At 55.2% G+C, this 25,483-nt stretch overlaps 5 protein-coding genes across 5 annotated transcripts; 1 reads left to right on the top strand and 4 right to left on the bottom strand.

Annotated features, from left to right (window-relative positions):
• Positions 1 to 646: 646 nt before the first annotated feature.
• On the bottom strand, positions 647 to 1,169 carry CGCS363_v006697 (uncharacterized protein; the record flags this gene model as incomplete). Its single annotated transcript, XM_036638546.1, has 2 exons — positions 647 to 1,066; positions 1,122 to 1,169. 2 exons carry the CDS (start codon positions 1,167 to 1,169, stop codon positions 647 to 649), a joined length of 468 nt encoding a protein of 155 aa, XP_036496000.1.
• A 4,729-nt stretch (positions 1,170 to 5,898) lies between these two features.
• Positions 5,899 to 8,442, bottom strand: sin1 (Target of rapamycin complex 2 subunit sin1; the record flags this gene model as incomplete). The annotated part of the gene is made up of 3 exons (XM_036638545.1): positions 5,899 to 6,015; positions 6,089 to 8,360; positions 8,420 to 8,442. The coding sequence occupies 3 exons, from the start codon at positions 8,440 to 8,442 to the stop codon at positions 5,899 to 5,901; spliced, it is 2,412 nt and encodes an 803-aa protein (XP_036496518.1).
• A 383-nt stretch (positions 8,443 to 8,825) lies between these two features.
• CGCS363_v006695 (uncharacterized protein) lies at positions 8,826 to 9,977 on the top strand (the record flags this gene model as incomplete). Its single annotated transcript, XM_036638544.1, has 1 exon — positions 8,826 to 9,977. One exon carries the CDS (start codon positions 8,826 to 8,828, stop codon positions 9,975 to 9,977), a length of 1,152 nt encoding a protein of 383 aa, XP_036496516.1.
• A 260-nt stretch (positions 9,978 to 10,237) lies between these two features.
• On the bottom strand, positions 10,238 to 11,704 carry CGCS363_v006694 (uncharacterized protein; the record flags this gene model as incomplete). The annotated part of the gene is made up of 2 exons (XM_036638543.1): positions 10,238 to 11,030; positions 11,082 to 11,704. 2 exons carry the CDS (start codon positions 11,702 to 11,704, stop codon positions 10,238 to 10,240), a joined length of 1,416 nt encoding a protein of 471 aa, XP_036496517.1.
• Positions 11,705 to 16,559: 4,855 nt separating this feature from the next.
• Usp34 (Ubiquitin carboxyl-terminal hydrolase 34) lies at positions 16,560 to 24,896 on the bottom strand (the record flags this gene model as incomplete). Its single annotated transcript, XM_036638542.1, has 13 exons — positions 16,560 to 16,657; positions 16,731 to 16,787; positions 16,843 to 18,968; positions 19,022 to 19,073; positions 19,122 to 19,685; positions 19,737 to 19,942; positions 19,994 to 20,103; positions 20,150 to 20,366; positions 20,414 to 20,717; positions 20,772 to 21,132; positions 21,182 to 23,900; positions 23,953 to 24,118; positions 24,170 to 24,896. The coding sequence occupies 13 exons, from the start codon at positions 24,894 to 24,896 to the stop codon at positions 16,560 to 16,562; spliced, it is 7,707 nt and encodes a 2,568-aa protein (XP_036496514.1).
• Positions 24,897 to 25,483: the final 587 nt, after the last annotated feature.

Here is a 25,483-nt window from a genome sequence, read left to right as displayed (position 1 = left end):
CGTGGTCCTTGTCACATCATCCTGGAATCATCCGGAGAAAATGCGCCTATTGCGACGGAGCAGCCATTTACCCCGAAGGCAGATCCTCATCTTCATTTGTGCAGCAAGCAATACAAGACGATCCAAAACTGCAGGAGACAATGCGCGACGGTTATACATGAGATCATCCCCTTGCGTTAAGTGACTCTGGCGAGGTACTTTGGCAGCTGCGCCGCGAAGCTCAGCTGGTGGACAGGCTTTTCTCCAGCTCTGCCGAGTATGATGTGGCAGACGCCCCCTTTGCCAATATTCGTCCGAGGTGGCTCACTCCTGGCGCCAAGCGGTTGGGGTTGGCCAAGGCGCGTAACACGGCGGAGCCTTTCCCGGCGGAAATCTCGATGACCCAAGACTTGTCAACATATCACAAGTCACCCGAAATGCATGCACGGGAAGTGTCTGAAGGCCAAAAAGTGCAAAATGTACGTTGGTTTCATTTGATGTACAAAGTTGTACTGGTATTACATCATAATATCTTCCGAAAAGGTAGTTTTAAAAAAGGGTTCCCAAACAATGCTGTGTAATATCCATTACCACACCGATTTGCCGATCATTTCCGCTAAATCACATTCCCATGCAATGAAGGACGCGCGCGAACAAAGCCACCCCTTTACAGGTTGGCAATGAGGGCGGCACCACCGAGGAGGGCACCCATGGCGACGGCAGCGGTCTGAGCCGGGGCAGCGCCGGGGGCGGTGGTGCTCTGGGCAGAGCCGGAGCCAGTGGCGCTCTCGACGGCGGAGCTGGCGTCTGCGCTGGCGGACTCGAGGGCGGAGGAGAGGGAGGCGGCGGCAGAGCCGGTGGCAGTGGCGAGCTGGGAGCTCAGGTTGGCGGCGCGGGAGGAGGCACCGGCGCTGATGGACTCGAGGGCGGAGGAGACCTGGCCGCCGAGGGAGGACTCAGCAGCAGAGAGGGAGGAGAGGCCGGACTGGAGAGCGCTGGAGGCGCCGGCGATGACGGAGGAGGCCTGAGTGACGCCCGGGACGGAGGGCAGAGTGGGAGTGGTGACGGTGACGGTCTCAGCCTGGGCCTGGGTGGTGTGTTAGTTCTCTGGGTATTCGGTAGAGTGAGCGTGGTCAACTTACAGCAGCCAGAGCGGCGAAGGCGAGGACGGAAGCGGCGGAGAAACGCATGTTGATGGTGGTTGGGTTTAGTGTTTAAGGTTGTAAGTGAAAGTTGGTGATTAGAGATTGATGGATTTGGTGTTGGAACGGATAGAGTACAGCTTTGTTGATTGGTAAAGTGGAGGAGAGCCAGATGAACATTGGGGCTCATGGAAAAGAGTCTTATATATCTTTCGACAGGCCGTTCGACGCCAAGAGGCGTGTCTGTCTCTCCCGTCCTCCCACGTATACACACCCCCATCGGCTAGGTCCTTCTGCTTGCTGCCGAGAGAGAAGGAGAAAGGCCAGGCACCACCACCGCCTGAATCCTCCACAATGCTAGGCACATGCTTGGCGTGTCCATGAACCACACGCCCCCCCTTCGAAGGCGAATGGGAAAACAGTCTAGAGGCAGCCGTCGACCTAGCGGACCGCGGGTGGCACTCCGAGACTGGCACAATACGGATGGGTACACACGACAGACGAATGATGGAAACGGTACGTACCCGGGTGACCACTAGCACCACCGCCATCGACAGCTCCCCAACTCAGCCCTGGTGCCGTGCGGCGGGACCCATGTCGAAATGCGCTGCCTTGGATGGAGAAGGAGGCGGAAAGAGCGAGAAGGGAGGACGGAGGAGACCCACATCCTCACGTCATCCCCGCGGCAACAATATGCAGTCCTCCAGCACGGGAAAGCGAGCAGACGAGAGCTTGCCTTGCCTTGCTCTCTCTGGAGATGGACATCACATCAGGCTTTGGGGTCCGCCAGCTTTTCCTGCGTGTCTGAGACGGGGATCATGGCCCGTTTGGATCTTTTGCCCATTGGCACGGAGGACATGTGAGCGGTGCCGCGTCGGTGACGGAATCCGATGCTCGTCATTCTGGGGAGAGACGACGAAATGGTCGCTTCGCTCTAACCAAAGCTCCATATGTGCGGTTCCGAGCACCAAAGAAGGCACCAAAAGATTCGTTGGAGGCGAAAGAGACGACGTGGAAAATCCGAGACCTTCACCCCAACGGAACGGTGCACGCTACGCTAGCCAAACTGGACCAAAGCACCTCCAAGTCGCCTCCCGTTTGGTGCTACGCATGTAGCCCATCTCGGATCGAACGAATCGTGGCGTTGGGTTTCCGTCGCGATCAACGGCTGTTCCCCGAAGTTGATGTCGCTGGGAAGCCTTGCGTTCCCAAAGATAGCAATCAATAAGCACGGGTAGCAAAGCCACGCGGTAGCCCCAACCTCGGCCATCATCCATTCATTCCACAGGTACGTCTCTGCAGACTATTCCAATTTTCCTTCTGCTTCTTCCATCCCACATCATCCACTTGGGACGATTCGCGTACATCATAAACGGAGAATGCAACGAGTCAATAGGATGGAGATGGGTTGTCTAAGCAGCATTAGCATTGAGGCGATGACGGCAGGGTCGCGGTGGACAATGGTGACATGGGAAGGGTGAAAAAAACACCGTTACATCATTACGGAGTTTTGGACAAACGGGATTCCAATATTCGAGTACCGAAATACGGAACAAGGAAGGCAACCAAAAGACACATGGCCCAATGACACCATTGGGACAGGCAAGCAACTGCTCCAGGACCAGGGTTGCGCGGCGGAGGCGAGGGGTGGGAAAGCGTGGACGATCGACAGGAGGTGGAGATGATAACCGCCGCTGGTTGGCTGGAGATGCTGGCGAGGCGGGTCAGGGCGTTGGAGAAACAAGGCCTTGCCGGCCGCCATGTCTCTGCCACTGTCTCTCTTTCTCTCCATCCACCTATTGTTCTGTTTGCCAGTTCGCACAACTCGGATAGGTACGGACACAGCTCCTCCAGACTGCTTCAATTCAATGCGGTCTCGCACGCCAATGGCGAGGCTCCAAGTTGCTGCTCCCCGCCCCTTGCGGGCAGTGCTGTGAAACATGCCAGCCGCAGGCACCGAACGCTGACAACAGTGAGGGAAAAGGAAAAGAAAGCAAACGGCAGAACGGAGATGCGAGGTAATAACTGGTCCGATCCTCCTCCGTTTCCACCATCCATTCCCATATTCCTTCGAGCCAGCTGAAAATAAAGCTGGAGCTGAAGGAAGGTTGTTGGAGGCGACAAAAAAGTCGCACACACGCACACAGCCCGCGGGAGGACGTAACATTCCCGATTATGTTGGGCCGGTCCCCCGGATCGCTGCACCCAATTCAACGGGTCGCGTTGCACCGACACCATGCGAGCCGAAAGGCAAACGGCAAAGACATGGTATGGCAGTCGATATGTCAGCTGGCAGTGCAGTTTTTCTTGGTAATAACAGCGGCAAAAACACCAGCAAACTTCTGTCTGGCTGCAGCACGCGGATTTACGCAGGGACGCAGGGGGGCGTGGGAGCGCGTTATTGAGACCATCGGACGGACGGGGTTCAGTCAAAGCATCGACGCATCACTGTTCATCCTCCCAAAAAAATTTCAACATCAGATTTTCTCAGGCCTCGGTTTCTCGCTTGATGAGATTTGAAATGAAGAGGCAGTAGCTTGGAAAGGAAAACCTGCGTCTGTGTTTCGGACATTTCGCTAGACTACCTAGACATGATGCTCGCCACGGACGCTCGGCGCGGAGGATCATGCAAATGACGTATCGCTGACAGGCACCGCCCGTCTGGACCTCAATGGCCTTCCTAGGTCGAAGTCGTTGGAGTCTCCAAACCAAAAGAACCTCGTCCTTCTGTTTTGGGGCATTCAAATGCTCCTTTCGCTCGCAGGACCTGGGACACACTAGCACTTGCTCCTCTCGGTTGAATGAGGGGACGAAAGGCCGACGTTGGGGTCAATCGGCTGGGGAAATTTCCCTCCCCATGTCTGCATCTGCAAGAAAGAAAGGGTGGTTGGGGAACCGGTCTGAATGGATAGACCAAAGCCTGGAGCTTCTTGGGACTGCTTGGTATCGTCGCTTGGCTTCAACTTCGTCTCGGTCACAGAGCCGTCCACCGTCAGCAAACTTCTGTCACCCACGGAGTTTAGAAAAGGATTCCATCCCCTACATCCAGCCTGCTTCAGCTCAGCCTTGGGGGAGTAATACAGCACGCAGCGCAGCCTGGCCTGACGCGTCAACATGCACCTTTACCTTAGGGCCAGGCCATCTGGCCGAGCCGGACGCCAATTGCGTCACTCCAGGTCGGTGTTGTGCACCCGTTTGATGTGCCACCGGTTCGTTTCAAAAGCCTCTAGAGCACTTTGAGTTCGGATTAAAGTGAGGTCCATGCAGCCTCGCGATTTGGCACAAGTTCTTCTTCGTTCTTTCCCAATGCTCCCAGCCGCGTCACAGCAAGTGTGTGTAGCCAGTGCCTTTCGTTCTAGTTTTCCACGGCTTCTGTACGTCGTCTGCTAGCTTCGTTTCGGGAAAACCAATAATGACTCGGAATCTTCGTAACATAGCCTCCCTCCTGCATGTGAGACAACGTCCTCCTCCCTTGAGACAGTGGGAAAACCCGCCTGGACGTTTGCGTTAGGAAAAAAACGGTATTTGCATAAAACGCTCAAAGAAGACTTGGATAAAGGGGTTTGAGAGCCTTTGGGGATCCTGATCAGTGATCGCCTAGACCTTAAGCTGTCGGTGAGCATGACCACAACACAAACAACAGAAAACGGCGAGCGACATCGGGATAAACCACCAATGTTCCACATCGTCCCACAATACAGAGGACCTCGGGACCGTCCATCCTCGGATGATATTGGGGCCAGGGATAATCTCTCGCCGAGTACACTTATCCGTAGCACTGCAGCAGCAGCAGCATCTCCGGATTTAATTTACTTCTGTAGCACGGTGTGCAAACAGACACCACCTTTTGAGACGAGCCCCAAGAAACGATCTGCGAGCTCTGCTGCACAGAGTAAGCCCTTGGCACGCAGCTCTCATCCATCGTGTTTGTTCAATGTGGATTGCCATTTTCCACTTCTCTGTCTGTCTGCTACCTGGTGAAGCTAGGCCGGGGGGTCCTAAAGGCGGGGGACAGGGACAGGTGAGGAAAGTCAGCTCATGAGCGACAATCCCCATTTCTTCTCTCCCATCGCCTCATCCCCTTCATCCATCGTGCCATCAATTCATCCCCTCCCAACCGAGAGTGCCCAGCCTCGCCCAGCCCGACCTCAGCAGGGAGCGCAACCGCGGCGCCAAGCATCCCGGCCCGCGGCTCCAATCGCATTGATCTGCATGACGCAGGAGCCAGGATGCGAACCTTAATTGGACATGTACCCCACACAGCAATCCCTCCACTCGACTTGTTTGTGGTGGTGAGTGTGCTGTGCCAATGAGCTTCCTCGTGCCTGTTTTCCTTGTTTGCCTGGTCCTGCTCTGCCACTCGGCGAGAGCCTGGCCGGCCCAGTTTATCGGTGCTTCCACTTGGTACATTACATAATTCTTGTGCCTCTCGTCATTGCAGCCGTAGCCCACTTTCCCAAAATAAGCAGCGAAGCAATTGCGGTGACGCGTAATCCCTCCCCCCCAAAGCCGGGGGCCTTCTCGGGGGCGGATTCTGTCCCGACCAACCGAATCCCGGGCCATGTCAGCATTGTGGTGGAACCTGCAAGCTCTCGTTCGTTGACCGCGACTCCCGCTCAACACACCAGGACGTTACTGAGTCGAGTGCCGGTGCTCGGATGTGGCGGTGAATGCGTGGCGTGGACCTCGTATTGTGGCGGGGCCAAGAACAGCGCATACATGATGCGCTTCTTCAATGTCAAATCATGTTTGTTCACGCGGGCTCGTTGGGCAATCATTAGCCCATAACTTGAGATACACCCTTCCTCAGCTCGTCGACGATCTCATGCGCTTCTTCGACTGATTTGGCTTCAAAATCGTAGCGCTTACTTTCCGTGTCGCGGTAGATGAGAACCTGTAGCACACAGCAAAGTCAGCTTATGCCCTCGGTGTGTGATCCTGCTCGGCAATCTGTAGAATGAGCTCACCTTGAATTGGTTTGGATGTTTGCTAGACACCTTGCATCCAATGACCTGAGAAATGTGCGCCGTCGTTGTCTTTGAATCTCTCGTAGTCGGCTTGATGTGCACATACTCGCCGTCAATCTCGAACCGTTTTTCGGATTGTGTTATCATCCGCACGGTGCGCAAGCGCCAAACGACCCAGGACTTGTGGTACGCGCTCGTGAGTTCCGCCTGCTTGATTGCCTCCTGAGCGAGCGGGTGGCTACCCATAATGTGCGTCTTCTTCGCCTTGCGTCCCGGCTGGCCATCAACGAAGGGGAGAAGCTTCGGCGAGGAGCTCCCCGGCGAACCCGTCATTGCGAGCGGGCCGTCGGTAGCGAAGCGGCGACGATGCAGCTCCAGATCGGACAGGCTACCGATGGCCTGGACCTTGGTATCAAGCAAAATGACGGGGCCGCCCCCGGGCATTTTCAGGACGTGATTGGCCTTGTCAAGCTGTCTCTTACGACATACCATGTCCAGAACCTCAGCCATGTAGGTTTCCGTGGTCGTATCCAGTGTTACCAACTGGCCGGGTGCCACATCTGTCGAGTGGAGATGCACGCGCAGAAGCTTCTGCTGGCCCCTGCTGGTGTTGGGCGCGGCGGCGGGCGCCTGAGGTGCGTCGGCGAACATACTATGCTGTTGACGATAGGTAGTATTCGTGACGGGGTTCGGGCGAGGCTCTGTCGCGACCGGCAGGAACTGGTGAGCGTTGGGCTGCGGCGTGTTGCGCGGGGTTGTGTCTTCGTCTACCGTTTCCTCTGCGGCCTCTTCTTCTTCAGCCTGGGGCGTGATGCTCTGGTTCTCTCCGAACTCGGACTGCGAGGCCATGACCAGGCCGAAGTTGTCGTGGGTCTTAGAGTTGGCGCGCATGCGACCTGCTGCACGATTGTTCGCCGTAGTAAAAGACGTCAAGGCCTTGGTGCGCTCAAAGGCTGGGAAGTCGTCGTCGACCTCGCCATCCTCTTCCACCATTCTCAACGTGAACCAGTTGATGTTGGCTTTATCGGCGGCGATGGGCGGCTCTCGCTTCTCTTCGTTGTATCTCCACAGAGCGAGCCCAATAAGGTCGGCCACCGTGACAGACCGGTCACCACCTTCGCCGTGGTGTACCTGACGTCGGATGAGAACTTCAAACGGCTTGCCGGGATTGTCAGAGAATGCCGGATAGATGCGGACGGCGATCGGATTATTCTCTCCTTGACCTGATAGAGCCGCAAAGTTTTCGAACGGGACCTTGGGTTTGGTCTTTCTGGCCCTCAAAGCGGCCGACAGCAGACTCTTTGGCTGAATCATGCTCATGGGTCGGATGGTGCTCATCGGGCGAGGGGGTGGAAGAGGGCGCAGGACACGGGGCGGCGCCTGTGACTTGCGAATTGTAGAAGTTCGTGTAAACTCTCGAGGAGGCGTCCCGACCACCTGCTTGTGCGGTAGCGGCTCCGGGTTCTCGACCGCATCAAGGATCGAGGCAGAGTCGATACTCTCGACGTAAGCTCCAGACATGTCTGAACCATCAGAGTCGTCTTCCTCCTCCGGCAGCAAGTCAGTGCCGGCCCGCTTGATCCCCAAGCTCGGTTCCTCCATGATCCTAGCCTGGAGCTTAACCGACTTGGCCGCAGCTCTCGCAGCCTCTCTCTGCCGATGGAAACCAGATGCATCGAACTCATTCTCGGAGGAGACCTCGCTGCTCGTGACCGTGTCTCTTCTCGCTCTCTCCTTGACAATCTCCAAAGCCGACTGCGAGCCTCTCCGTGCCCCTGGAGCTGCCCGGGGAGACATGGCTGGGGACTGCTTGATATGGGACGATTGAATCGGGCTGGAGCCCGCCCTCGATCTGACGGGCATCTTTGCGAACTTGATCTGCTGCGCCGCTCTGGTTCCAGGATCATCGTCATCGCTCTCATCACTAAGATCGCTACTGTCGTCATCCTCCAGAGTTTCGCGACGCCGTCTCCTCCTCGTAGCCAGACCGGGCCCCAGCGTATCAGTTCCTCCGCCGGTCAACATTCCAGTCTCGTCGGGCTCATCTTCGAGGGTCACGCCGACCTGGCGCTGGGGTTGGAAATACTCGGATGCAATCGCGGTAGGGATCGGAGGAGAATAGCATCGCTTGACGAGGTCTGGGTTCGCTTGCCATGCGACGGCCTTGAAGGCTGACGAGTTCATGAACCCCTCATTGAGGGTAATCAGGCGCTCGCCAACGCCATCGGCGATTTCGGTAAGGTAGCCACAGCGCAGCTGATATGCGACCAGCCTAGTTGAAACAAAATGTCAGCGAAGTTTCATCTAGAGAAATGATAGGTGCGCGCGTACTCTTCGTTCTGGATGACCGACATCGTGGGCTTGGGTGCGACCAGTCACCGGGGATGAAAGGAATGTTAAAAGATCATGCCAAAAGGGATCAGATCAATGGAATATACGCCCACGATCTAACAAAGAACATGATTGCGAGCGCAGCTCACAACACCCGGAAGCAGATTGATGGTTAAGAAGCTCAAGTTGGCGCAGGAAGGTGGTCGAGGGGTAACTGTGGTGTCGTGCCTTCTTCAGCCTCGTGAAACACCAAGGTGGCAGTGGTGGCTCGAGCGTTGGACTCCCAGTGGCCTAAAACCAGCCTTGCATAACGTGTGGCGGTGCATTTCATCCTATGGTACATCACCTTTGCCTATGATCGTCGCATTCAAATTCCATCCACCAACACAGAAATTCAGCAGCAAAGATGGGTTTGGTAGATTACTCGGAATCATCAGGGTCGGAGGACGAAGCGCCTCCCCAGCCCACCGTCGCGAAGCCCCCCGCCGCCGGCACCACAGCGAAGAAGCCATTCCAGAGAGTCGTCGACCGATCGAACCCAGGCAAGATCGTCGTTAACCTGCCATCCGCAAAACCCGAAGAACCTCCAGCCTCGAATGACGAGCCCCCGGCGAAGAGAGCGCGTACCGCAGGAGGCGGCCGATTCAGCGGCTTCAACTCGTTCCTGCCCCCGCCCAAGAACGCCGCCAAGGCAGCACCGGCGCAGAGCAGCAGCAGCAGCAGCTCATCACGCCCCGTGTTCCAGCTCAAGACCGGGGCCGAACCCGGGTTCAGTCGCGATCGAGGCGATGGCGCAGGATCTTCAGGCGGTGGAGGCCTCAACCTACCGGCCCCCAAGGCTGCCGCGCAGCCGTCGATACCGCAGGGCATGAAGCCGGAGGAGGAAGTGAAGCTCGTTGGCAAGCCCATGATGTTCCGACCCCTCTCCGTCGCCCGCAAACCCAAGAAGAAGACACCATCCTCCGTCACTCCAACCGCTTCCAAGACCGAGCCTGCAAAGGCCTCAGAACCAGCACCAAAAGAGGTTGTTACTCCCGCGCCGGCGCCAGCACCAAAGAAAGTGTCCCTCTTCTCGATAGAACCGGAAGAGACACCAACAGACCCCACACCAACAACCAGCGGCGGCGGCGCCTACGAGCCCCTTTTCGAAACCCAACAAGATGAGTCGAACGGCTACGCAGACTACGCTTCGCAAATGAACTACCCGGCCCCCTCCACGGCCCCCACAAACTCAAACTCGCTCGACAACATTGCCGACGACCTAAATCTCTCCGCCGCGGCACGTCGCGAGCTCTTCGGTCGGCAAAAGGGGGGCGCAAACCCGCAGACGGCGTCCCGGGTCATCAACTTCAACACGGACGAGGAGTACAAGCACAACGAGGAGCTCCGCGCCGCCGGCCAGCAGCAGATCCACAATCCCGTGCGCTCCATCGCGCCGGGCAAGCACAGCCTGCGCCAGCTCGTCAACCAGGTGCAGACCCAGCGCGAGGCACTCGAGGAGAGCTTCGCCAAGGGGAAGAGCAACAGGAAGGAGGCGTCGAGCCGCTACGGTTGGTAGAGAAGTTCATCACGGCAGCACGAGATTTAATGATACCCAACAAATTGATACAGAACGTTCTCTTCGCCCTTTTTGTTTGACAAACGATGCAGCTAGTGTACAACAAACGATGCTCTCCATCGCGACCGTGGTATCCGAACTTTGTTCTCGTGACTTCATGACCCAGACAAGAAAAGGAAAAAAAGCTATCATACAGGAAGAAAAAAGTAGGTACCGAACCCGTTTTGAACATCTAAAAAGAAACATGCAATATTGTGCTCTCAGCAGGTAACGACAGGCGCAGTTCGGCCGTTGCCAACACCGCCGGGGCCCATGAGGAAACCCCACTCGCCTCTGGTGATGGGCGAGATGTCGTCGTACCCGTTGGGCGTCATCGGGCCCAGCCGCTGCCTGTCATCGACGAAGCGGTCTTCGTGCAGAACCTCTGCAATCGACACGGGGCTCCAGACGGACACGTTGGGCTGACGCTCCGGCCGCGCCGTCAACTCCTCCTCGGAAACCTCGTCCGCGTCGACGATGGGCGGCGACGGCTTAGTGTCGAAGTTGGTCTGCAGCTTGAGCGCGGGGCCCTTGGGCGAGGGCGGCTTGCCAATCTTGATGGTGGCCATGGCCGCGGCCATGGTCTCCTCGACGTCCCTCTCGAGCTCCCTCATGGTCTCCTCGACGTGCGCCTTGGAGCCGACGCCCTCGATGGCGCCGACGCGGTCAGAGCCGCCATACGCCCTGCGGTACATCTTGTCGACGTCGGCGAGGGCGGCGTCGCTGACGCTGAGGAAGTCGTAGGAGCGGAGGAGGTCGGACTTGGAGACCTTCTTGCCGGCGCGGGAGAGGATGAGGCGGCGCAGCTCGTCGACGGCGTCTTCAAGCCTGAGCGGGGCGTTGGTGCGGGAGTAGCTGGAGAGTGCGGCCTTGAAGGTGTAGAGGCGGTCGAGGGAGACGAGGGTGAGGCCCTCGGAGGCGAAGAGGACTTCGTTCTGGACAATGGAGCGGCGGATGAGGCTGGATGTCATACCGCAGGCGGAGCCGTCGACGACTGGAGGGAGCCATTCGGAGCTGTGCAGGTGTTAGTGGGATGCTTGGGTGGGGGATGATCAGAGTGCGTACCCGATGCGGAATTTCCTCTCCGCGCGCTCGATGGTCTGGCGGAGGGTGCGTTCTTGCTTGTCGGTGAGCAGGTCGGCGTGGATGAGGCGGATGCCGAAGGGGTTGGGCGACATGGGCCCGGAAGCGTCGGTGATGGTGGAGGAGGCGACAGAGGGCGTCATGGGAGGGGGCGAAAGCGGGATGCCGGGGGACAGGGGCCACCTCAACCTCGGACCGTTGGTGTCCATGAGGAAGGAGGGCGTGAAGGTGAAGGTCTCGGGGGACTTGGCTTCACTGCCGGCGGAGGAGACGGTGGACACGGACGAGATGCTGGACCCGGTGTTCGTCCTGACGAGCTTCTTGAAGGAGGAGACGGGCGAGCCGAAGCCACCGAAGCGCGTGGAGGGCAGCGGCGGGGAGCTCGGGGGCGACATCGTGGGCGTGGTGAGGCCGGAGGACGAAGGCAGGAGAGTAGGGAGCTGGTACTCGCGTCTGGCGACGACGAGGGTGACGTGGAGAGCCTTCCTGGCGAGCCTCTTGGAAGCGTACTCAAGGGCTTCATTAAGATGGGGCGGCAGGTTCTGGACGTCGAGGATGGAGGTGCCGGCCTCCAGAGGAGACGAAATGCGACCCTTGAGAGCCATATTGACTGCGGGTTCTCGAAAAGGGTCTCGTAAACGAGAAGAGAAGTAGTTGAGAAAGCTTTGAAGAATATCGGTCCAATGGTATTACAAGATTGGTAACGGACTCTGGGGCGCCAGGCCTGAGCTTTGAAGGAGTGTGTTGAAGGAAAATGTTTTGTCGGCGTCGACGCCCTTTGTGTGTGATCTTCGTCTTGGATCTCAACAAACAACAGAGGTAAGGTGGGATGGGAGGGCAGGTGAAGATATATCCAGTCGTAGCTCCTCCGGCTTTGCCTAGCTAGCTGCTAGCTCAAAGAGAAAATCTGAAACAAGAGCCTTCGTATGCAGGACACCCCCTGGTCATCCGAGTATATGTGCCTCTTTGTGCTCGCGATGCGACTCAAACAGCCTTATGATGGGTAATGGGTAGAGAGGGGCCCCATCTATCCCTTTCGAGAAAGGCCTGGCCGAGGTAAGGTACCATGAAGTTTTGGAGAGGGGGAGCTCACGCGAGATGGCGAAGACGACGACTACCACTACGACGACGCAGGGTGACTTCGGACGTCGACCCACCACGCTAGGTTTACGATTATCACTGCCGGGATAGGGGTCCTTGGGAGCAGGATATCAAGGGCAGCAAATAAAAGTGGGATAAAAAAAGGTTCACGGCGCGGCGGCGCGGTGTGGCGTGGCGTATCTGACAGGCCGTGGTCTTTGCGCGAGGTGCTGGTGAGGCTGGGCGCCAAAAAAGATGAAACCCGTCTCTTCTAGATGATGATGGTTGATGATGATGATGACGAGGGGCGTGTGCTATTGCTGTTGCTGCTACTGCTGTCATCCGTGTTGGTGAGTGCGAACCTGTCCCAAAAAAAGAGATGGTGTCTGTTTCATGATCTTCCAACGTTCTTTGAGAGGCACGTACGGGGAAGGGGATGTTCCTCGTGTTCTCCTTTCCGTTTGCCTCCTCTGTGTGTCTTCGCGGCGCTTCCATTGGGAGACAGAAGGGCAGAGAGGGGGCAACCGGTGACGAGGCGGCAGGCGGTGCAGTCGCAAAGGGCCAAGGAAAGTGGGAGGGTGGGATTGGGGATGGAAAGGGGAGCCGATTTACTCAGGGGGGGGTGGTGCGTGAAGTCGCTAGGGGTCCCCGCCTGTCATCTATCTCAGCCTGTCATCTATCTCAGCCTGTCATCTATCTCAGCCTGTCATCAAACGATGCCACAGCGAACGTCGTCCTACGGTCTTCCCAGCGCCCCTGACCCAGTTCTTGTTCGATCATAGCAGACATGGACAGCGATAATGTCGTCCAAGGCAAGGTACCCAGCTGGAGCAGCAGCAGCAGCTATGGGCGAGTGAACCGCGCATTGCGAGCGGGCTACCTCCTAAATCGAGAAGCAAACCACCAGAGACTACTGCACTTCATCACATTGCATATCTAAAAATGAAGTCGAAAATGGGACTCTCTCATCTTCTCCTCCTTCTGACCGCAAAATCCAATCCAATCTCCGCATCTCATCAACGGCTCTAGCCTCTGCAGCTTACCCAGAAACCCAGGCCGTCCAATCGTAGATTTTCCCAAAGCTGCCTACGCTGCAGTAGCTTCGCAGCTTTCCGTACCCTTCGGCGGCTACGCTGCTATTTTCAGCGCCGCGACCCCGCGCCTGTGGTCACTGGTGTCCCTCACAGCTGGGAAAGCCGTGGGCCTGTTTTTCGTCTGATTCGTGGCCAGAGTCGGGGTGGGGATCTACGTACAGATCGACGTGTGCGTGCCGGACAGGGATTCGTGCATGACCGGGCCCGCCGTTCTCGCCAGTGTCGCAAAAATAGATTGCTTTTCCCTTTCAGTGTTCCTCACCAGTGACCACTGTCAGTCGTCGCCGCCTCTACCGACAGGCCCCCCAAAAACGGCACATGGCTCGGGGGGGCCATCGGTTGGCCCGCGCGGTAACTCACGGCCGCGGCGAGGAAGGGATGGCAGGATGGACGGACGCAGCGAACGGCGAACGCCTACCCACCCATTGATACAGACGCTGCTAATTCCTGGGGGCGCTGAGGACAAGAACCAAGAATACCTGGAGGCGAGATTTCATGGCCACGACAAAACAAGGCAGAGCAAAGCTTCAAAGACCGCCGACGCCTCAGTGCCTCAATGCCTCAAACACCAGCCTCAACTTCAGCCCCAGCCCAGCAGATAGAGAGAGACCACATCAATCTCATACGTCTGGGGGACCCAGAATCACAATTTACTTGAGTTTACGCCGTCGCGGACGGAAAAATACCAAAAACAAGCGTACAATCTAGTGTACCGCAATTTACCCCAGGAAAACTCTACCGACCCGTCAGACGTCTTGACTTCGCTTGGCATGCCTCGTCTCGAGATGCCCTCGAGATAAATTGCTCTTTCCACAGCGTCGCAGAGTCGATCGGTCCATCGTGGGGTCAGAGAGAGCCGATGGATCGCCGTCGTCCCAAAAAAAGGAAGATGGGGAGAAAAGATGATGGAAACCGGCCAAGACTTGGCGACGGCTTCGTTTGTTCGAGACTAGCATCACGTTGAACACCACCAGGCAACGAGAAAAGAGAGAGGATACCCACCCCCGCTTAGTAACTGAACAAACTTTTACCAAGGTGTAAGAGCAGCCACGACTCCTCACCTTGGCTTCTCTTTGCCACCATCGCGATCTCCTCATCCTCGTCCCTCGTCCTCGTAAAAAAGAGAACACACCAATACCCTCCCACCACCGCCAAGAACAAATCCAAAACGAGCATCACTCCATCAGAAAAGATCTCGACCATTCCACCCGATGTTCTTTCCATCCGATAACCCCCTCACCATGCTTTCCAAGGTCCCAAGGCAACGGACACACTCACACACACACACCAACTGACTAACTCCACCACACCCGCCCAATCTTCTGAAACCAACAAGCACGTCACCAACACATGAACACATGAGCTGAGCCTCGCACCACACCCACGCCGCATCGCCTGAAGGCTCCCACACGAAACCGTCAAACACGTCAAGAAAAACCAACTTGTTTTCCCCCAATCGCTCCTACCTTGCCTCCCGATCATGCCGCGTGAGCTGTCAAGCCCGTTTCGCACCCTTCTCCCTTTTTACCTTTGCGTATGCATGGACAAAGAAGAACATCAAACCCGCTGTCACCTTCGTCAACTTCCGGATCTTCCAAACATCGTGTGTCGGTCAAAACAAAACGACCACCACCACGAACCGCCCCCTCTCGAATGATCACCCAACTCTGTTTCGCCCAGCCAAACACCCCGCCAAGCAAAACCCCGCGATTCTCTGCGCGGATGAAGGGAGGCACGGTAAGTAAGTAGCCAGCCGCAACACCCAAAACCACATCACGAGAACAATAAACCCGCAGACATTACGTTCGATTTGCACGACTCACACAATACGACCTCGACCGAGCCCGCCGGCGCACTGTAACACCCTCCACCTCCCCCTCCCGTGGAAACATGGACATCGGCCAAAGATGGCAAACTACGAATATCCATCGGTATCGCATAATTTAGCCACCGGCACTTGATCTCATCCACCACCACCTTCGGCCTCGCTCTTCCCCCTCTCGGCCTCCACTCGGCCGGCCGCGGCTTCGGACAGGCACCGAGTCCATCCATCCCCCCTCCCCCTCCGACCTCCACCACCTGCAAGAAGCCGATGCAGCCGTCGCCGCCGCCCATCCACGTGAACCTGCCTATCGTGATCTAAAAATGACGACAGCGCCTAATTTCCTGTGTTTGCGCAGCTATTCCTGTGTACCTAACTGCTCCTACCGAAGACGACAGTAGCGACGACGACGACGATGGTAAGGTAGAGCGGGAAGAGACCACTCCGTCTCACAAGATCCCGCCGCGCCCGTGGACAACCAAGGAGACGGTCCACTTCATGAACCTACCTTCACCGCCAGCACTCCCGCTGCCATTGACCAATCGCATAACCCATCTCGGGATCTACAAAATGATCTACGGTGACTGGAAAATCCGTTTTAGAAACAATACCAAATTCCCACGTGCAAAGCTTGATGTGTAAGCTGCCAGACCCAGACCCGCCCGCCTCTTTAACTTCACATATTGTCCCGCATACCCCGCGAGCCAATCGAATTGTCCCCGCCCGTAAATGCACTCCATCATCCGGGATCCAAGTCACCACTTTAACCCACCGTTCGGCGGTTAAACACTCGCCAGTACAACCGTGATTCAGTCCCCAATCTCCTCCCGTCACCATCTGTTCAACCGGCCTTCACCGACGTACGTCTAATATTGGAAATCTTACGTCGTTCTCGCATCTTCGTTGGTCCACAACGTCCCGACAGCCAGACCGCTTCCCGGACAACAAGCCGCGGCCATATCACAGCGATGCTTGCACTTTTCGTCCATAGGCGTGCCTAAAATAATTTGCACGCGGGCAACTCTCTTGCTGGACCTATTGTGAGGCTGTTGCCGGCCCTGGCGGTTGACAACATGGATATTCTATCTATCCCATACCGTTTACGCACTCTCAATCGCAGTGGCCTCCAAAAGAGGGCAGCCCACTCACTGCTCGCGGCGACTCATCTTCAGCCGACCGCGTCGAAGGAATCCATACTACTCTTCTAGCCGTCGCCATCGCCCCCGTTAGTTGTTGAAATCACCTACCCTTTTCTGGGCCCTGAACGCCGGCACGCCACCGAATGCAAGAAATCTCCTCCCACCTGTACGCATTTCATATCGCTAAGTCCGATATCCGTCCCATTTGGGACTCCCCATCTCCTTGACGCCTTGCGTGATGGGACTGTTTCCCACATTGCACAATCGAAAAAGTTCAAAGTATTCCGTAGTCATTCATGTCATCATGGGTGCTGTAATGCATGCGTTACTGAAGATCCGCGTCTGGCAAGTCTCCGGCCGTTTGCATGGTCACGTCTGCCAGGCTTTCCAACTGTTCCGAGGACGCTACCGAGTTTTCCCAGTCTGAGCCGTCAAGTCAGCCCTCGTGGTTCCGAGGAGATGGTGTCAGAGTCACTGTAGAGGCCTGTAGACATACCGGAGCCCTCGTCGTCCATTTCCTCCACTGCCATGCGTCGAAGAGGCTCGATAATTGCTACCCCAGAAGTCAGTCTCTTAACCAAGCTGTTAACGGGGCATACATCACTTACAGCGGAAAGCCTCTTGGAACTCAGTCAGGGTGATGATGCGCTGGTCCGCATCCGCCGCCACATCGACCTGGAAGTACGGCTCGCAGGCGACGATGATGCCTTGCAAGCTCTCAGTGTGCTGCTTCACTATCGGCGCCCGTCTCTTCAAAAAATTCTCTCTGAGAAGATATAGGCAGTTCATGGCAAGTTTCCGGGCTGCCATATTGACAAGGGCCGAGAACTTGTCTTCCTTGTCATCCGGCGCGTGAGTCGAAAGCCATGCCGACAGGAAGTACTCTGTCTCACGTCGCACCTCAGGCTCGAAGAAGCCTAGCAGGCTGGGCGCCCACATGGGGATGAAATCAATGTAAACCATATGCCGGGACTCGTCGCTTTCGTCGCTGCTGTTTTGAAGGCTGCTGTAGGCCATCTTGAAGAAGCCCAAGAACGCGGCACCTTCCGAGTTTTGCAAGCTTCTGCATTCGGCGGCAACGTGGCGGAAGAGCGACAGTACGTAGTTATCAGATCTGCTTTGCTCAGAGAATACCATGGCCGCTTGGATGAAAGGAGTCACTGGATATTGCACCAGTTGTCCGTTGATCATGGTTCTGATAGCAGAGAAGACCTTCGACTCCATTTCGGGGCCAGAATTCATCAACCGCCTGATGATGGCTGCCGTGAACAGATGTTCTTGGTTTAGCTCAATCAACTTTTTGACGAAGATGCTTCCGCTACCCTTGCCCATCTCATGTAGAAGATGGGTTACTTCGCTCGAAGTCCAAGGAAACCTTTGCGTTGAGCCACCCTTCTTCTGGTGTTCCATGTAGAGCTCCCACCGTACCTCGGGACCGTCCACGATAGTGGTGGGATCAAGAATGCCTTCCAAAGAACCAATGAAATGCTCGGCGAGTTGGATGATCATGTCGTACTGAATCGCGCGGGTGTTGCTCATGCGACGCATAACGTTCGTCAGCATTCGCATGTACTGCTGTGGCATCTCCAAGTTTGCGTCCGCAATGATGATGCGCAGAATTTTCATAAACCAGTCTTCTGACAAGAGTAATGCCGTCTCTGCCGGACCAAGTTTGGCGAATGCGAGGATCGTTTGGAAAACCTCAGACCAGGAACGAATATTCGTTTGGAAGTTGATCCAGAGGGTGTCAAACAGCTGCATAACTTGGGCCATGACAGGCTCCTCAACCATATCTTCCTCGGAAACGTAGTAAGCCTCGGGTTGCGAGGCCTTTATCGTCCGAAGGCTCGTGATGAACAGGCTGCCAACCGCGAACCGGACGCCGGGGTCCGGGTTTCTTTGAAGGAGTTGTCGGAATGACTCGGGTCTTTCTTGGAAATACTCGATGAAATCCAACGAACATTTGACGCAATTCACGCAGGCGCGTTCGATCTGTCGCCGGAATGCTTCGAAGTAGGGAAGATCCTTGGTTCTCGATGCAACTTGGTCGAGATGACCCAGCAGCATATGCATGGCTCGCTGCTCAATGAGGTGCATGGGAGAGCACAAGCCCCCATCCCGCATTCGCGCATGGTCGTATGTCTTGAGAACCAACTGTGAGTGGCTCGGATCATAAAGGCAATGCCTTCGGAGCAAGAGGGTGTTCTCCCCCGCGATATGATCGGCAACGTCCTTGGGGAGAGTGACCTTCAGTGGCATGGCAAGGGACAGACTCTGCGCCTTTTCCTGTTCTGCTTTCAGGACAGACGATCGTTGATAGAACAGCATGTAAGCACTGTACGTCTTGTCATAGGAAACTCCGTTGTCAAAGGGCACCTCTGGGCCACCGAAGGTTGACTTTTCCAAATCGGCTGGATTCCAAGGCGAGACAACGTCATCATTGAACTCAAACCAGGCTTCTGACGAGGCGCCAGTAGGTCGTTCTCTGATGTATGAGTAGTAGTGACCCGATTCCGCAGTACCTGCGTGGACCAGAACGCCAACCAGCTCAAACATGTCCTCTTCGCCCGAGTCAGAGGGAGATGCGAGGTGATCAATCGTGTACGGCCGCATGTCGATTTTGGTGGGGAACGAGAAGTAATCATTGATCTTGCTGCGCATCAATGTACGCAGGTTGAAATCAAATCTTTTGAGATGGAAGATCAAATTATCGGGGATATCCTTCAAGCACGCCCTGAACAAACGGTCAGCTGTATATCACGACACTGGCGAAACATGAAATCAAACCTTTTGACGGCATCGACATGCCGGTCGCAGCTCGAGCACTTGTACTTGTTGTCTGGAATTGATCAGCCGATGTTGATGAAGAAGAATGGGCAGCCCTTACCTCCTTGCATGATTTCACCGTCGACGTATGCTTGGAGACTGTCTTGCAGATTCAATTTACCCTTGATATCGCACTGAATAGCCGAAAACGGTTCCAGACGCTCCGAGATGTGATCGCATTCTTTGGACGCAACCTGCTGCACCAGCTGACCACCATAGAAGGATCTCAACGCCTGCTTTTCTTCAACAGTGTTGAGCTGTCCTTCCCATCGATCAAAAAGCAGATTGTAGAACTCGTCGACGTCCATCTGGTTGTGGACATCAATAGGCGTGTCATCGTACGTCTTGATGCATCCCACAAGCAAGCTGGGATCGATGAACTTTCGTGCGCTCTCTTGCATAAACGCAAACAGCTTCTGGGTTTCGGCCACTAGATTCTGCGGTTGTAGCTCATCTGTGACGGCATCAACCATGAATTTACGAAAGCCGGTATTCATGAAGAGTTGAGTGAAGAGTGAGTTTAGGTAGCATGTATTGGACAGGTTTCGAAGTCCAGCGTATCCACAAGGAGCTCTGATGGCAGACATGCGGTCGAATTGTGGTTGCAGCTCGTAGATATAAGGATCTTGAGAATGTAAGCGGGTATATCGCATATCGGTGAGCAAGGTACACCAACCGTTCTCGAACTCGTCAAAAGGAACCAAGCTCTCCAAATCGATCAGCATCTCGTGCAGGCGTTGCTCTGATCTGGACACCAAATAGAAGACGATGTCTCCCAGGACCAATCTGGTGGCAGTCGAAAGGATGCAAGATCGTCCGCGACTGCCGTCCCTCTGTGGGGGCGGAAACAGATGTTTCCAGAAGAGTTTCCTACCAAGTTTGCTGCATTGAGGGTCAGTGGAATGTAATGAGTTAGACGTTCTTTTCACTAACTCTGGAAGTTCCTGTTCCACGTTCAGGTCCATCTCGCTTGTTAGGCAGTACCAAAGCAGATTAGCCAGGCCCCGTGCTACGGTGTCCTCGGGACCGAATTGTTCGATATGCTTTTTTCGTCAGTTGGTAACACACCAAAGCATGGCATCGACTGACCTCAGCTGAATCATGTGAAAGTAAAAGATCGCCGCATTGTCTTGCCAATTCAGGCACATTCACGACACCAGGGTTGTCACGACAGAGTTTGATGAGAAGAATATGAGACAGCTTGAAGACTTGCAAGCATTGTCTTGGCTTCTCGACCGCTCTGTCGATGAGTCTGTTAAGCATTGGCCAAAGACGCTCGCAGAAGGAGCGAGTGCTTGGTGTCGACCTATTCACGTCAGTACTAGACAAAGTATGAAGCTCAAGATCACTTACTCGCTGGGAGAGATGATCCTATCCTCTATGATCTTAGCAATGTTAACGCGAATGGTGTCGCATGGTTCGTCCAAAAGCAGGGTCCCTAGCAGGTCCTCAAGATTCGGCAGAGTCTCGAACGCAGTCCAGAAAGCAAAGTCCATAGCAATACTTCGGATGATGGCCGAAAAAGTGGCCGCCGTGAGGGAAACAAAAGTTTCGTTGTGCCGTCCGTTGATTGCGGAGCTCAGAATATCGACAAGTCGGCCGGGAGGTGCTATGGCAACTGACTTATATTTGAGTGAGGATCCTGATGGCGCAGGCTCTACAAAAGAGTTAGATGCGTTATTCGTTTAAGGGCTGTTGGAAAAGCACGTACCTCTTAGTGTCAGCAAATAGGTATTCATCAAGGTGAACGCAAGACGATTCTTCAGCACCTCCGACCCTGAGCTGTCAATGACATCCGGGTCCGAAATGGCTGCGACAACAAGCTTCCGCACTCTTACTAGAGCGTCAAGGTACGCATCAGTGATTGCACTCTTTTGCTCCGGGGCAGAGGTGGCAACGGCTTCTTTCAATCGACGGACAGCAAAATCCATATACTCTCGCATCGCGTACAACGCATATTGCGATTTGAACGGTTGTCCGAGTGGGAAAATCTGCTCGTATGACGTGTCGGGAGAATCAAAAGCGGCTATCATATGTGCATCTGCGGGTAGCTTGACGAGGAAGTTGTGGATCTGGAAAGACGTTAGTTTGCAGCTTCAGATCCCGGGCCGGAAAGCCTACCTCTCTGGCAAGGGTTTCTTGCATGCTCAAATAATTCCACAGTTGCCCAAAATGTCCCAGTATTTCGATCTCAAGAAGAGATGCCCCTGGTTTGATCCTAGCAGCGGCAGTGGTACCGTTCTCCTCTCTCTTGACCAGAATCAGGCCATCATGGATCTTGAGCTCCTCCAAAGACCGGCAAACATCGTTTTCGTTGGGTGCAAACGGACGGCCACGGTAGTAGATCCGGTAGTTGTCGAACCCAGTGGCCTGCCTGATGCTTGCCAGCAAAGAAGCTGCCGTGTTCCGGCGTCCGACCTCAAGAGGCATAATGTCGGTCTGCTTATTTCCATCAAAAGATTGGAACTTAAGCTCGGCTGACTCTCCCTCCGTAACACTCGGGGAGCCAGGGGTCAATGCTCGCAAGTCAGGCGCGGAAAAATGAGCCTTCGTCTGGTGCGCCCTAAGAAAGTGTCGAAGTACTGCAAGCGATCGTATGAAGACACGCTCTTGTTCTCTGGTTTGCTCTTCTGTCGCCACAATCACCATTGGTTCGTCATCTCCGCTCCGAGTTCCTTCATTGAAAGATTCGAGTCGCTTCGCGGCGGCCTCCATCTGTTTCAGGCAGCGATTCACCAAACCCAGGTGAACTTGGCGTGCTCTATGGTGCGGGTATGCCAAAATTGACTTGCTTTCAATGTAGACATCGACCACAAGTGTCTGAATTGCAGCGTCCACAAGCGCCAAGTTCTCTGCGTCGAGTACCATTCGCCAGAGCTGCTCAATTCCACTCTGAGCGAGGCTTTCGTCGTCGTCAAGGATGATGTCATTGATATCATTTACTCGCGAGACGATGGCTTCCTTGACGAATTGTAGCGCTCCTTCGCATAGGCAGTCCCGTGGCAGGTTGGGTAGGTACTCAGTGAAGCACACTGATCGAAATGGATTGCTTTTGCCCTCTTTGGGGAGATTATTGAGGATTGCCCAGCCCGCGCCCCTGTCATCTTGACATGCAGCGCCGTGACCGACCAACATATCCCATAGGCGTGGGCCAAGGTCGGAAGTGACCGTGGTGGGCTCGTGGGTGAGAATCCAGCTGATCAGTTCCCTGCGGGGACTGTTGAAATGTTCGCAAAGCACAATCGGAATTCCGGCCCGTTTTGCCTGCTCGATGGCGTGCTCGAGCTCATCAACGAGAAGGGCCGTCAAGTTGTGTTCCGCCGTGAGAACACGTAACTCGTGCGCGACAGCTGGTCGCAGCGCCATACCCAGACACCACAGGGTACCTAGCGTTGTGGATGATTTGGTGGCAATGTCCCTGATGCAATCATTATAAAGCTCTTTTCTTAGTTCGGGGTCAAGTCCGTCTTTAACCAAGTCCTTGAACTTATCGATGGCGAATTGGTGCACTTCAGGGTTCGTGATGTGTGACTCTGGGCTGTAGACTGACGCCTCGCGGAGAAGTCGAATGCAGAAGCTCAACGGCAAGATGTTCGGCGTTTCTTTTGCGAGATTGAATTTCAGGTGAAGATCTTTTAGCATGGAAGTGCAGAGACCGCGCACAGATGTCGTGAAGGCCTCGAGTGGCATGCTGTGCACCTTTTCGCATAAATAGAGAAGTTCCTCCTTGGTAAAAAGGGTCGTAAGGGGTGTCGCCATGCGGATCAGAGCTTCCGACACTCGTGGGTCTTGCGTCGTTGTAATGGTTTGCCAGAGTAAATCGGTTTGCTCCTTCCGGTAGAAGTGCGTAACTACCAAAAAGCCAACAATGTTGCCGCTCTCCACGGTAATCTCAGGATGGCATGTTGGTCCCAATATGTAGTCCACCAACTTGGTACGAAGAAGGTACTCTGCGATGTATTTGAGGAACTTGGAGCATTCCTCCTTGTAGTCTTTGCTGTCGTCCTCACTGTCGTTGTTCTTCTTGTACAGAGAAACGAGATCTTGGCACATTGTGGAGGCTGCCATGACACGCAATTGCATCTGGCTGGATGTGATGAGTTTCCCAAGGACGCCAAGCTTCCATTCCATCGCAATTGCATCGGCAGTAAACTTTGCAGGGAGTTCGGGATAGCTTTGTCGGTGCAGTTTGAGACGCTCTGTTGCCAAGTTGTGGTCTCCACCCAACGATAGTTTGAGGATCTCGTGCAAAGCCGAAATGAGTGTCTGCGCGTTTTCATTCGAGAGTTGGGTGACGTTCTTATCGATGACAGTGGTGAGAGCTCCTGAAACCATGTTACACAGGATATGGCCGTCGGCGAGTCTGGTTCTTGACATTTCGAACTTCTGGGGTGTGACCTGCGGGTGACGGAAAACCTGTGCTGCCTTTCGCACTATAAGTGCTGTGATGTTGGTAATCGGCACTAGCATGTCCATAATGTGCTGGTATCTCAGAGCATTGGCTAGATGCATCTGAGTGAGAGTGTTCAATAGTTTGAGGTCCCCGGACCCTGACAGGAACAGATCCAGCATCTCTGTGACGCTGCCTCCAGCCGTCCAATGCATCTCCTCATCTGCTTGCATTGCGTTGTGAGCCCGCACCTCTTCCCTCCTCACATACGTCAAAAGTGGCTGCACAAAGCGGCCAATCAAGTACTCTGGCTGCCGTCCATCAGCATCAGGGCTGGTGTGGAAAGCCTCGGCAGTCAGATAATCGAATTCGATAAAAAAAGACGCGAGTTTGGAGAACGCGCTGAAGAAATCCGCGATGATAGGTCCGCTGTCCCGCGAAGCTGAAAGCCTATGAAATGGTCAGCTTAGAAGTTGTCTTGGAGGAAAAGATAGGGACCGACTTCTTAGTCGAAAGCACCCACGCAATCTCTGGAAACGTATGCCAAAAGCTGTGATAGGCCAGGTGGGATTCGTACGCAGCGTTTACGCCAACGTTGGTGACATATTGTATGTAAGAAATCATCCATATTCGCAGAGAATCGAGAACGGCTTCGTCTGGGGGGGCATCTGTGTCTAGTCAGAAGAGGTATTCGCTACTAATAGTTGAGGTTGTCTTACTCGGTGGAGAGAGGTAGTTAACCAGTCTCGTCGCCGTGTCCTGCAAAGATTCGAGGGCTTCGTGGTATGGGAAATCTGTGGTGGGGTCGAGGGGATCGAGAGAGCCAGCATCCTCTCTGATGATGCTAACCTCATCGTCGAATGGGGCATCCTGTTCTTCGTCCGGGATGGCAATCACCTCAACTTCGGGGCTCATACTCGATGAGGTTGACGGCGGGGTATCCGTGATTTCTATGGGAGCCTGAACCATGTCCACCTCCTCCTCTTCCAAGTCTTCAACGCTTTTCTTGACGCCATCCGGGGGTTCGGCCGACTGGGTTGGCAAGGACTGACGGGTCGGGGAGACGGGAGACGACGAGGGCAGGTCGGGCTGAGCGGGATTGCGTAGGTTTATCGTGACACGGCTCGAAGGAGGTTCTGTCGGGGGCTGCCGGGCAGTCGACTGCATCTCTGGGGTTTGCGGGGTAGAGGGGCCGGTATCTATCCTCATGGCGGAGTCTTGAGTATTGTGATCGTCGGTGAGGAGGTCTGCAGCTGGGGAGCTGGAGGTATCAAGGCCGGATCTAGGGCTTTCGGCGGATCGGCTTCGGGAGCCCCCAGACAAGGAGGTACGGCGTCGCTTCCTTGAGGCGTCGTCGTCCTCTGTGAAAGGGTTGGGTCTCGTTGAGCTGGGCTCAGAGGAGACCGCGCGTTCTGGTGCTTCCGAGGATCCTGTAGGCTGGTCCATCTGGCTGGTGCAATGAGGAGTCGCAGCGCGGGTCCTGGAGCTCCAGAGACGTCACTCGGGCGCGAGAGACGACTCGGCAGCAGCTGTCTAGAATTAGCATGTGGGTTTTTTTCGAGAGCTGCTGGTTGTAGCTGGATAGGAGGACGTGTCGCGCAGTGTATTCGGAACGATGATTGGGGGGTTGGAAAAGAATAGGAGGGGGGTTGAGTAAATGACGAGACTGCGCAGAGCTTGGTGGCTCAGAAAGCGAAAAGTGCCAGAAAAAATGATTGGGGCCAGACGCTAGGATGTCGAGGTGACGATACCGAAGTGCAGGCTGAGATCCAACGAACCAAGCGAGTTGTGTTGGAGGTGGGCTTTTTGGGGGGAATGTGCAGGGGTTGCACGTCGTCCTTTTTCGGGTGCTTCAGACGCAGTGCGGGCATGAATGAATCCACTAGAGCTGGGAGCTGTGCTTTGGAGGGGGAGGGGGAGAACGTGGAAGCACTTGCGGTTTGGAGACACCGATAAAAGATGAGGTAAGGGACCGGCGGGAAGATATGGTGGTGAGGCGAGATGGGAGCAGGCAAGGCAAGGCCGGGTGGGTA

The sequence above is a fragment of the Colletotrichum siamense genome (genome assembly GCF_013390195.1).
Source record: "Colletotrichum siamense strain Cg363 chromosome Unknown KSG_Cg363_contig04, whole genome shotgun sequence".
Taxonomy (NCBI): domain Eukaryota; kingdom Fungi; phylum Ascomycota; class Sordariomycetes; order Glomerellales; family Glomerellaceae; genus Colletotrichum; species Colletotrichum siamense.
The sequence above is the reverse complement of the archived record's forward strand: the minus strand, read 5'-3'. Positions and strand labels throughout refer to the sequence as shown.